The 13,236-nt window shown below is 39.8% G+C and overlaps 1 protein-coding gene across 1 annotated transcript in view; it reads right to left on the bottom strand.

The window, feature by feature from the left end:
* Window positions 1–13,236, bottom strand: part of LOC136777673 (neurexin 1-like) — a 193,835-nt gene that overhangs the window by 173,103 nt on the left and 7,496 nt on the right. The window contains exon 2 of the mRNA XM_066734143.1: window positions 3,836–3,886. Within this exon, the coding sequence (XP_066590240.1) occupies window positions 3,836–3,886 (51 nt within the window). The remainder of the gene's footprint in view (window positions 1–3,835; window positions 3,887–13,236) is intronic.

Genomic DNA, 13,236 nt, shown 5'->3' with positions numbered 1-13,236 from the left:
GGAATCTCGCTGCGCGTCGTTTAGCAATTATTGTTATCTTCTCTGGATTTCGAGAGAATTTTAATAATCCTCTTTTCGCGTTCATTAAAGATTTATCGATCCATGGAAATACATATTGCATCGCTTAACGGATGGCAATATTCATAAAGTACAAAAGCAAGTCACGAGACTTCTCATCCACTTTATCTAAAACGATTGAGATTACGTAATAGGTCGATGGATCTAGTCTAGTTTGCTTTTTAAAATGCTATTTGACGTTAATCGATTGGCGGAAATTACACATCTACTTCGCGATCGATAATATTCCTGTTCATTGCTCCTAAGAGTCTTGCAACATTTTTTTTCATACGATTTAGCTAACAATCCCGAGAATTCAGCAACGTTCCCCTAATTAGCAGCGCGAGTTCCGTAGAAAAAAAGAGCATCGCCAACACGAGGGCTGCATGGAACGAAAAAATTGTGGCCGGAGAGAAACAATAAAAATATGGAGAAAAAGCCAGCGTCGAGTAGTTTGGGCTTGGATAGTCTGCTGCAAACATGCACGGACTACTGATTCGGCTAACTTCAAGGTAACCACGTTATTCTCAACTACATTATCCTAATCACTCGTCTTACGTCAAGTTTCAAGCCGATTACGCCCAAGCAAGAAGAACTATTGCAGAAGCTTAATCCTGCATTACCCTGGATAGCCAGAAACGTTTGCAAAATATAACGAAAAATTAATAAAAACATGTTGGCTAATTGAGATCCCGAGAGATACAGATTAAAATTTCTTCACACGATTAAAATCTTCGACATAGATTTTTATATAAGCAAGAGCAAACGAATGATTCGCAAAATTTTTGCATAAACTCTCACGAATTTTTCTTTCGAGTAGAAAAATAAATAATAAAACCGACCAAACTCTATTTTTCTTTATAATATATTTGAGGGTGAAAGAATCTCAGTTAATTTAAGAATATGAAGTAAAAAAGTGAAAATAGGTGGCGGGGGGGGGGGGGGGGGGTGTGAAGGAGTGGCGTGCGACGCTTAAATAGAAAACATAAAAGCGTCGATCATCTCGGTGGCGGTGCAAAGTCATCCTGGAGTGCGGCACGCGAGCTCCAAACGTGTTTATAATGCATCGATTTTACGATCGAAGTTCTCTAAGCCCCTGAACATTTCTCCCTAATGAACGCTGTGCACTTTTATCGTAAGCCATTTGTCAGATCGCGCTTTCCTCCAATGACCCGTCGCGAACAATTTCTTCTTTTTTTCTTTCATCCCGCCTCATCCTCGTCGTTTTATCCCCCTTTTTGTCCTGTCTTCATCTATTTTTAAAATCTTTTCACGCCCCAAGCACTTTGCAGCATTTCCTCGCCTTCATAATTCTCCATTCACACACCCACCCACACACTCGGTACACACACACGCGCGTAACCTGCCGTGTTGGAATACCGATATCAATCAATCGCAGCAATCTTTTTTCTTAATAATGCAGAAAATCGCGAGCTTCGATTTTATTGACTACCTCCTCGTTACAGTACAACGTAGCTGTAAATAAAATTGTAATCGAAGAACTCTTATACCATTGCTCGATTCGAAGAGAGTCGATCGGTTATTGATTAAATTGTTAATATACCGCAAGAAAAAATTTACATTCTAGTCGGGCTGTACACGCACACACACATGTAAACTACTGTACCGGAATGCCGATATCAATCAATCGCAGCAATCTTTTTTCTCAATACTGCAGAAAATCGCAAACCTCGACTTTATTGACTGCCTCCTCGTTACAACGAAACATAGCAGTAAATAATTTTAATCGAAAGATCTCTTACCATTGCTCGACTCGAAGAGGAGAGAGTCGTTCAGTTATCGATTAAACTCTTAATACACCACGAGAACAAATTCACATTACAGTGTTATATAAACAAAATTACATTACACTCTTAATAAACAGTTTTAATTGAAAGCCCTCCTAATACTATACTCGAAGAAATCGTCGAGCTATTGGTCAAATTGTTAATACCCCACAAGACAAAATTTACATTGCAGTCGAACAGTGGTAACGCTAGAGATATATAGTAGTAATAACCATTATTCGTAACAAGAAGTCCATATTGGTTGGGCAGCGACCCAAGTACGCCAGAATATTTAGTCGAGAGATATTTCCCGTATTACGAAAACCAGTACAATGCAGACCCCCATTGTCAGGAAAATCATTCCAGTCAACTTCCATCGGATGCCGATTTTCAACTACACCGTGCTCCTATACTTTCATTTAAACTATCGAAAAATATTGCCTTTGTCAAAAGCATATTTTCAGTTGGCAAAACTCTCGTATCTCCTATAATAATACCGAAACGAAATTCGTTTAACATGGATTATTTTTTTTTTTTTTTGCTAAATTTATAAGATTGCAAATACTCGATACCGCTGGATTCTATCACTGTGCAAACACAGACAGACGAATATATTTTTATATATCGACAAGGACAGATAGTTTATTATTTATTAGCTGTTCACGTATTTGTTATCTCGCGTCACGGATCAATGGTCAAGGACCAGAAACTCAATGGTAAATGGCAAAGAAACCAATAGCAGCGAAATGCTGTTATTGTAATGAGAATGAAATCGATCGAGATAGAAGAGAGCTAAAAGCGGTAGCGTACTGCATTATGCATAGTGGTCGGTGTGTGATAAAGTTATAGCGAGTTTCACATAATTACGGGACACACGGTTTCGCTTATTAGAAGACGATTCTCATCGCTCCGTAACTATAGCGACAAGCTGATTCCGTATGGCGAAGAAGTAGTTTGCTGTTTCGCGAAATTGAAATGGCGTTTGTTCGACGAAGCGGAGTCTCGAGAAGGGAGGAGAGAAAAATAGTGGATCGATAAAGAGATATATAATGGTATAATTATATAGCAATTTTGTGATTATATAGAGTTTATCGAGGGATAAAAATGGAGAATAATTATAGAGGCTGAAAATTAAATGATTCGTGGATCAAAGTATATTGAAGGAGGGTCTGAATTAGGGGAAAAAAGGGGGGGGGATTTAGATACTTGGAAAAGCATTTTGCAAAGATTAGCATTTATGGAGAAAATGCATGGGAGGGGGGAAGGAATGAGATATTCGGAAAATGGACTCATGGATATAATTTCTATACCAAGACCTATATATAGCTACGAATCTGCAAGCAGATTCGAGGACACTGCGTGTTACAATATTACATTGAATCAAGTGCGACCCGAAATGGCTATTGGCAAGTAACGTGTGGTTTCCCAACACATAGCACCACGTTTACCAGTGGCTAATTACAATCGAATGCATCGGCCTATATGCACATCACCTATGGAACACGTGCATACGTCATTCACTTGTAAGTGTAAGCAAGTTTGGACCAACGAGAAGTTGAGAAGCTCAAGAGCTACGCTATATATATATATATATGTATAACGCATTATTAATTGGATTCTACTAATTTGATTACTTAAGAAGGCGCCGGAATACCTACAAATTCCCAGGCGAGTCTTCCACGAGATTGTCGATCATGAGCAGCGATGCTTTCCACGATCAAAGCCTTTAAAACGAGCCATCGTTTGATGCCTCTTTGAGGAAACAACAAACTGGGCTTGCTTTTGTGTGTGTATATATATAGGTACTGGACATCCTCGTTTATTTGACCGAAACAACCATTTTACAAGGCATCGTGGATCCAAAAAAAAAAGTCGGTGAGCCTAATTCGAATTAAATCTCATTGAAAAGATGTACTGATAAAAAATTGCAGTGAAGGAATTATCATTATATTTGTGTAAAACGAATAATGTATAAATGTTATCTTACTCACCCTTGGTGTTTTGCGATGGCTGTACGTTTCAACGCAGGGATATCCGCCACACTGAAACAGGAAGAAAAAGTAGAGTAAATAAACAAAGTAGAACGAATGAGAAGCTTGGCGAGTGGGAGTTTGGTAATTGCACGAATCTCCCAGGGTCTTATCTCAGACGCTGGTGCCTCGTAAAAAATATTACGCGGCAATCTCCGGCGACGAGGTATTTTCGGCGTTCTTACGAAGAGTGGTGGCTGGAATAGAGTATAAAATAGACTACGCACACATGGAAACATCTAAGAATCCTTTCCAAATCTCGTATCGTATCTAACAATCCTTCGTGCGAGATGGCTCATTTTCTCTAATTTCTATTTATCGTTGGATCGTAAGGTTAGCAAGGAAGAAGAGAAAATTTCCATCAAATTTTATGCCAACTACTTCCTTCATCCTAATATACATTTTGTCAGATGTATTAGTTGACAAGATTTAAAAAGTAAATTTTTAATTATCACTAATTTTTAAATGCATAAAATATTATCCTGGTTTTCGTCTCATAAAAATATATATACAAAACTTTTTATTACCATAGTTTTATTTTTAATCAATGATCGAATAACCTATAATAAATTATACATGGTTGAAACGATGCGTATGTTTGGTAGCAGCTCAGAGAAAAGGCTAGAAATTATCTATGCATCGCACGTTTACAGCTGGACTACGGTGTGGCTAAGTAAGTAAGTAGAGACGTTAAACAGTAAAAAGTATTATGGCGAGGCGAGTAAAATAAATTCGCTTAAAGAAAAAAGATGCCTTTTCCAAAGAGTCTCACGGCGACATTTTCTTTAAATATAAGCTATTTTAGCCCGGATCGTGAAACGACTGTCATATTCAAACGTGTACTTTGCATTTTACTGCCGCACTGTAGTAAGACGCTGATCAAAGTTAACCGGCCGTTTCAAAGGATGTGGAACAATTCGTATCTTGAAATAGACACTCGTAAAGAATAAATTAGAGCTTGTCAAATAAATTTACGACATCTTTTTATACATTTGCAAATAAACGGATTTCATTTCTACAATAAAGCTCATTGCTGCAGTAATCCCTTCGTGTTTGCAATAAAGCATAAAATATACGTTCAAGGAGCAGCACAATAACCTTAAGTTTTTTTGCCTCGTGCTAAATGTTTACAAAAAAATCATACGTTAAAATAACACATCGTTGATTAAATCTCAAAGGAAGAAGCAAGCTCGTTTAATTCACCGAGCAATTACATAAAACAGTAACAGTCACGAGGATGCGGCACAAGCCTCTCTTCTTCGCGAGGAAACACGCAAAGTGATTCGCAAGATTTTCTCATCAAACGAAAAAACAAATTAAATATTTTGACAGAAAATATAAAGTCGAGTTCACAGGAGTCTGGAGAGTCATAAGGATGGAATTAACTCGATTCGCGTTAAATCGCGAATCGTGTTAAATCAACGTCGAGTTCGGAGTATAGCACAGTTTTTTTTCAGCAGTAATTATGAGCTCTTCATCGAAGATGGCAGTAACGTCATTAAGGGCATTAGGTGCCTCCGCGCTCCGCAGCCACTCTAAATAACATGCTCGTCCACTTCACGAGTGTAGCGTGCACACACGCGCGTGTTGCGGCTGCTTGCTTATCGTAGTAGGGCAGCAACCCCACGAGTATACTTCCACCACTTTCACCCCCCACTCACCACTCACCTAACCTGCATGCATACCATGATAGCCTTTAGCCCAGCTCACCCCCCCCCCCTCCCCTCACCTGCCTGTCCGCTTTTTCAGCCTCGTGTTTTTTGCTCTAATTAACCGTCGCTGTCCCCGTTTCAAATCCTTCTTCCCATCCCCCCCCCCCACCCTCTTCCACTCCAAGCCTCGGAGAACGTCTTTCCAACCCCCCCCCCCCCCCCCCACTTCACAACTCGCACTCCGAAGAAGCCACTGGCTAAAGAAATGAAAGGAAAGAAAAGAAAGCGAGGAGCTGTCTGTGCTTTTCCTTAAACGCATATCCGAGTCCTGCTTATGAGATTTCCTTACACCCTTTTATATAGCTAAACCATGCACGTATTTCCTTTCCTACGACGAAATGCAGAAAGCTATCTCTATAAGTATATACCTTTACGAACCAAATCTACACTCTGCATGCTATATTCCTTGTACTGAAAATCTTCACATTTCTTTATTTCTCGTCAAAGATATTTTTTATACTTTATAAAACGATATAAATTCATGATATTAATGTGGAGTTTTGAAAATTTGGTGTTTTAATTTTTGATAATACTTAAAAATGCGAGAATCTTAAAATCTTAATTGTTCTAAGACTGAGTATAATGTGTTGCTTTTTTGCTAATTTGAATGTAGCCTTTGTAACGCGTGCACAGATGAAAATATCTCAAGTATTTGGTAACGGAAAGTTTAGCTGCACTGTTAATGATAAACTTGTGTTGAATTCCTGTCGATAACACTGTGAGATGTCTACCGGTAAAGGACATAAATTAGGTGGAAGATTCTCCGAAGGAAATGAAGCTTTAGTTTTTAATAAGTTCTCTCGTTACATTGCTCTTTCTGTGCGATATCTCGAAGAAAATTGAGATAGTGGAGGTATAATGATAAAAGGAGAGACAGAGTCGGAGGGAAGATGGAAAAAGAAAAGAGCAAAGTTCGCAGAGAACGAATAACTTTTATTGGAAGGGGAATTCGAAAAATTTTCGTCTATCGAAACAACGGCCAAGTATTCTCGATCTAAAGAATCGCCCACAGGGACGCACCAATGGGAAACTCGTCTCTGACATGAGTATCGCGGGAAGAAAGTCACTACCCGCGCTCTGGCACGCCTCATTGCCATTCGAACAACTTCGCACGAAATTGCTATCGAAAGTTATCCAAGAAATCCAACAAAATTGCATCGTCAGTCTCCCACGAAAAATAATAAATTATAATACATATTCGACTACCATTGTAATATTATATTTTTATGCTCATAATGAAATTAAAAGAATTCTCTCTATAACTTGCTAATTATTCTGCAGCTTTTTACTGAACAAATATTTATTACTGCTGAACTCGAATGGTTTAGTTTTAAAAAGAGAGGCTTTATCTGACTTGAAAGAAATTTAATTGGATTAAATGTTAAGAAGCTTTAATATTTTTCTAATGCAATTGCCTGGCTGGATTTTTGTTATTATTTCCAAAGAAAATTTGTTTATTTTGTTACGAGTTTATTACGGTTGGATGGAAATTTTAATTACAGCTAATTAATCTCTGTAAGTAAATCAAGATTATATCTAGGTTCACAGGAAACAATCAGAGAAATTCAGCAATTTTGCTTATCTCGACTCAATCACCCTCTTATCTTTGCAGTAATATTGAAATATCTCCTTTTATATTATATAGTGAGAAGAGAGAGTTAAAAGTGACTCTTTCGAAAGGGATCAATGACGTTGGATGGTAATTATAGTCAGAATCTTTACTAAGAATAAATTTCTGAAATGCTCGTACCTTCCTGCCGCGCGATCTATTTCTTCTCAATGAAAGTGGCGAAAGTTCCCAAAGATTCCTATTAAATCATATTTAAATTCCAAATGCATATCATGGTGCCAGAGATCCTTTGATCCTGACCAGTTCTCGGAACAACTTCTCAACGAAGACACTGGAATTATCCAGCGTGCCGCAATGAAGGAAATCGTGGCACGAAATTTCCATTTTCTCGAGAAATTCATACGAGAGCGGAGTAAAATATGAAATTACGTCAAAGATAAAATTCAACTTCCACAAACATTTAAAATCACAGCTGAGGTCAAAAACAAATTATCATATTATCAATTCAAAAGAATGGACAAATTTTTCACTGCAGAATAATTCCGCAGAGTTCTACCAACATGAAAAACCTAAAACAATCAGATCTAAATCCAAAATTATTTTTAACCACTTAAAAAGAGCGTATATATATTCAGAGGTGGCTGGGCTTATTGGGTTAGGAGTGGAAGAAAGGGGAAGGTAAGAATAAAGGTAGAAATGCAATGCCAGGGGCGAAGTTAGTCGAAGACGTATCGATTATCGCGACCGACTTTACGCGAAGGAGACCGCAGCCACGCGAAACTGCGATCGAAGATAAAAGCTGATGGAGTCCCGCACCCTCTACGTCTCCCTTTACCCCCTCCCTTTCGTCTCGAGTCTGCCCGAGGGTTAAAATCGTCTCGCGAGGAACTTCTTTCAGGACAGGATGAAGCTCGTGGGACAACTTAATCATTTCCGAGGCCCCCGTGGAAAGAGCCCTGCCATCTCTTAGGATCCTGAATCTCAAACGGAAAGAGAAGGAAATGTCTATATATATATATATATATATATAATACAGAAGAAAGAGTGGGGGGGGGGGGCACGAGGGTGAGAAAAGAAAGAGAACTCAGCCAGCTTTAACGCTGACAAGGAATTACCTGAAGTTACTCGACGCGAACAATTCTCAACTTTCGCATCGTGATAAATTACTCTATATTAACCCTGGAACACGAGCCTCTGGAGTCCTCCGCGTCTCTACACGCGTGTGTCTGATTTTTTTAAAAGTTCATCACTGTCGAGTTTTCCCTTAATGATCCATAGTCGTAAATGGCATATGGAAAATTTTTTAAACGCTATGCACAGGTTTTTAGATTGTTCCCAGTGCTGGCGAACAGTCCTGTTCGAGGCAAAGATAAGAGCGTTCGATAATTTTGTTCGTCGTGACAAATGGTGTTTTTCTGCAATTTCCAATAATCGCTGATGGTCGGGCGAGCCAGCCAACAGCAGCGTCACCCTCCGGCGCGGCACGTCGATGGGGACGTCACATTTTTTTTCCCTGGGACCGTCTACTTTTCTCACGTCGAATTACGCGATCGAGCAAGACCGAGCTGCCATGGCAGCCAAATTTATGGAATTTCTCCTGGGAAACGCCAGTCGAAGCACCCGAGGCGGCAGAACAGCCACGATGCACATACACGGTCTAGTCGATCCTATCTCTCTTTACCCCCTCCCAACCCTCCTCCCTTAGCAAAATACCCGGTGCACCGACTCGTCGAACCGTTTCAATTTCTACGAGAGTGTCCAGGCATTTCCGAGTATTTTTAACGAGTCTCATTGTTCCCTAACCTATCGCTCTGCAGATACACTCTCCCCCCTCCCCCGTAATCCCCCTAGAGTTTACGACTCTTGCGATTCCAAATGAACTTTTAAAACTTACCTGGGGTAATACATAAATTTCGCGGTAAATATTCCGAGGAATAATAATATAGCAGCAGGGAAGTTTAAGATGTGGGTATATACGTAAGTGTATGTAACATGTAAATATTAATACAAACAAGTATGGTGCATCGGTAAGTAGTAAAGTTTCGAGGATAATCAGAATTTATTAATAATCGCTGGATGAGGCGGTATTAAATTTCCTCTATACCGCGAAAATTGTGGCACAAAAGCTATATTACGTTGGAGGGGGGGGAGGAGGGGAATAGCGGTGGCTGCTGGAAAAGGAAACTGCGCGAGTAAAGTGTGCTCCTGTGCCACCGAGCTACTTTTCCCGCGTTAGTGCGTCGTCGCGAGAGTGATTAAAAAAGAGTTGCTGGTAGGAGTAATTTTTTAAAATCCATCGAGAATTTTGAAATTATCCTCCCCGGACGAAAATTTGCTCTTAACCAAATTCTTCCTGCGTCCTGCACGATCCTTCGTATATATAACAGTGTCACTGAAATACTTTCTACGTTATATATACATAAATTGATCTTTTCTTTAAAGTTGGGACGAAGATAAGGTTTCGAATGCAAATTGCAGCAAACTGTGAAGGTTTATCCTGGGATCGTGTACGTGAGAGGATCCCACGAGATTCGTAGCCGGACTCGTACGGTACGAGTTGATCCTCCATAAACTATATACACCATGCTCGAACAGTTTTCCAATCATAAATATTCGAGAGCAGCCTTTACACTCTTTTTAACTCGTCCGTTCGATGCTTGGCACGAGGCCTTGCTTTAACTTCCGTTTCCGGTCCAGCTTCCACCAGACTTTATCCCCTTCCACTCGCTTCGATATTTTCCTTTGCTCGACCTTTGCAATATCACTCTGCTGTTTTCCACCCCCTCCAACCCCTTCCTCAACTTCCGCAAGGTGTACTAGAGCTGGTGCACCACTGATGTTCCCCTCTCCCCTTTCCACTCTCTCTCTCTCTCTCTCTCTCTCTCTCTCTCCAAGAAGGATGAGCAGGTTCTTGTGCAAGGACTTTCGACTTTGACACGAGTTTGGACAGTTTGCTATTGTAAATAAGTCTGAATTATTCATAGCTCGGATAATTCATAAAGGTGCAGTGTCCCACGTCGAAGGAGAATTATCGGTGGATAAGCATGGAATAAGGGATGAGCGTTTTCAAGGTTGCAAGACTGCTCGAATATTTTTTACCCATCGTCGTCTCGAGTTTGGCATGGAAGATGTACTATACGTATATAGACTAAATAAAAAAATGGTGTATCTCCACTTTGCACCTAATCGGTTTGGTCCGTTCTCCAGGATTCTCATTGATGCTCGCTTCGGCAAATATTTATATACGTGCAATTTTATTGGCCTCAGCCTCTTTTCCCATTGCTCGCATCGCATACATAAAGTAAAAGCAGTGGTAACAACAGTCAGCTGCAATGGCTAAATGCACCGCAAATAGTAGGAAAAGTGCATCTCGCGTGCTTTTAGCTAAGAACGAGCGTTTATAGCAAAACAAACAAAGTTTATCCGAGCCTCTTCTTGTTTGCACTTTTAACGAAAGAGTTTTTCTTGTATCTCATCTCCGGTTTCCTCCCCTTGGACTAGGGGCGAAAATGGAGTCGTGTAAATGCTTATTGAAGGGACTACAGCTCCCTACTAACTCTGGAATGTTGAACAAAGAAGAGGAAAGTTTGGATTTAAAGGGTGCATAGTGTAGGTTTGAGAAAAAAGACAGTCCTACATTGAGTTTCCTAAAAATAATAAACACTTTTACACATAATTTTTATCTTTCTCACTACTAATCACCGTCTCACGTGCGATAATTAAAAAAAAACACTCGACGCGCGATACTCCTTTCAACAATTCCCTGTTTCGTGGGATTGTACTCTAGTCCTTTAAGAATTTTAGCTTTCAGCTCTAAACACTTTTAACTTTACAGACGCTCGCTTACGTATATTGAATTTTTTTTTCTCCACACTGCGAGAGAGCCCCAACGTTTTCATCAGACTCCTATGGGCATGTATAAGACCGGGTTGAAAAGTAACGCCCTCGAATATACCGTTCATAATAGGGAGCGGATGGAATGGAAGCTCGTTCCTGCTATTCGTTTAGTTACCTTTAGTACCTGGACGAGTCTTTTACCGAGCAGCGTTATTGCACCCTATTTTTCATGCTCCAGCAAGCCCGGTATACAGAGACGTCCATGTGCATGCATAACAGAAAAATAAGAAGCGAGTCTGCAACAATTTAGATTAACGATTTTTCCCCCTCAAATCGTTAAATATTAAACGCATCTTTATTCATGTAGGATGATGCTGCATAAACCATAAGGACATTCAAGGAGTTCGAACCTTTTCCACAGGATTCTGTATACCATATATATATATATATATATATATATATACGTGTACAGAGAATTTTAAAACTTTGCTGTGTCCGTGTGGGAAGGTTTTACTCGTTGCATCTTTGAATGTCGACAGCCTCGTCCGTAGGAAACTCGTGCCAAAAAGGTGCACCCTATCAACTTGAAACGCCATTGCGATACTCTCTCGAAAAGCAGAAAACCTGCATTCCACGAATCAAATTTGGTCGTATCTTTTTTATGACTCGGGATAATGCAGCTTCTCGAGAGAGGGACGTTCCAGCAGGAGGAAAATTCAGGAGGAAATTTTAGGAGGAAATTTGTCCAGTTTGCGTCCTTTAAAATGTCCTGTCAGTGGCCTTGATACTCGGCCACTTATTTCAGTACTTTGCTGCTAAACTCGAAGGGCTCATCTATATATAACGTAGAATGCGATATTTCCCAGTCGACTTGTTTCAATGCTATGCATTTCTCAGAAGTTGCATGTTCGAGAAGGCGTTCGACGCGAGTCACGCAGCTGGTTTGAAAAAAAACTTTTGGAGCTTAAGATAAACGGGGAGGATAAAACGTCACGTTGACAAGTAGGTATACGTGTGCTCGGAAAGCCACGACTATCCAACTGAAAATTCCCGCGATTTACATAGGCGAGTACGAATCTACGTGTATGTGCCTCGAGTAGTGATATAAAAAGATCCTGAAATAAGAACCGTTCTTTTATCGACGCATCTGTAATTTTGCAAAGTAAAACTTCCAGTCTCAATTGTAAATTGACTGAAAATATTATTATTTATACTATATATTGTACGTAAATAATTGAGCATTCGCGATTTCATAATTATTATACTAACTGACGTTTCTATTTATACGTGAAGAAAATACGAGACAGCTTTTATGCTACCCTGTGCTCCATCTAGCAGTGCAAACAACATTGGCACATGTACGAGATTATTTATGTTATTTATTTTAAGGCCAGTTTGCTATTGAATATTTTCACAACAATATGCTTCAATTAGATAAATTAATGTAGTATATTTTGACTTTTGTTATTGTAACAAAATGAATGTTCGCTGTATCGTTGATGCGATACCTTCCATTATTTAGAATTGATAACTTTTAAATACTAAAATGTTATTTACAGATTTACATGAAGATATATTTACAAGCAAAACATTGCAGTTTTAGCAATTAGAGAAGATATTTTTAATGATTAAAAATAATCGAGTTACAGAGTATTAAATTTATATAAAATTTGAGGACTCCTCGTTAGTGAGAAAAAAGTGTGAATTCATCGAGATTTCCAGAATAAACTCATTTTTACAGTGATCAAGGACTGCATTGTTGATATTTTGTTATTTAATTTATTTTTACTCGTCGAGCGATGGCGGTCGTCGTCCCATTAAAGGAAAGGAAAAGCGAGTGTTGGAGAGTCGTGAAAATGGTAGGGAAATTGAAGAGAACGGTGAGGGTGGGGAGGGGGGGGGCGAGGGAGGGGGTTGGTAGCATAGAAGGGTCAGCGTGTGATAGCGGGGTATGTCCGGAAGAGCGGTGCCCCGGGAATATGGCGGCAGGCATCGCACCGGAAACGGAAAGCATTCCCTGCCATTCCCAGTGTTCCGCGCGCAGCAACCGCGGACTCGCCTGTTCGGCCAACCGCCGACAAAACCAAATCCCGTTTCTGCGTGCTCGTAACTCTTTCCCCCCTCCTTCAACCCCCACTCTTCGATCCCCGCGTCTTGCGAATATCATACAATATAGCCAGCAGGATTTTATTTTACACTCGGAGACATCGTTAAAAATAAATTTACACGATTAAAAAAATTAA

This window comes from Prorops nasuta, unplaced genomic scaffold (assembly GCF_024137725.1).
Source record: "Prorops nasuta isolate Cenicafe-Biocafe unplaced genomic scaffold, Cenicafe_Pnas_1.2 PNAS00011, whole genome shotgun sequence".
Taxonomy (NCBI): Eukaryota; Metazoa; Arthropoda; class Insecta; order Hymenoptera; family Bethylidae; genus Prorops; species Prorops nasuta.
The sequence above is the reverse complement of the archived record's forward strand: the minus strand, read 5'-3'. Positions and strand labels throughout refer to the sequence as shown.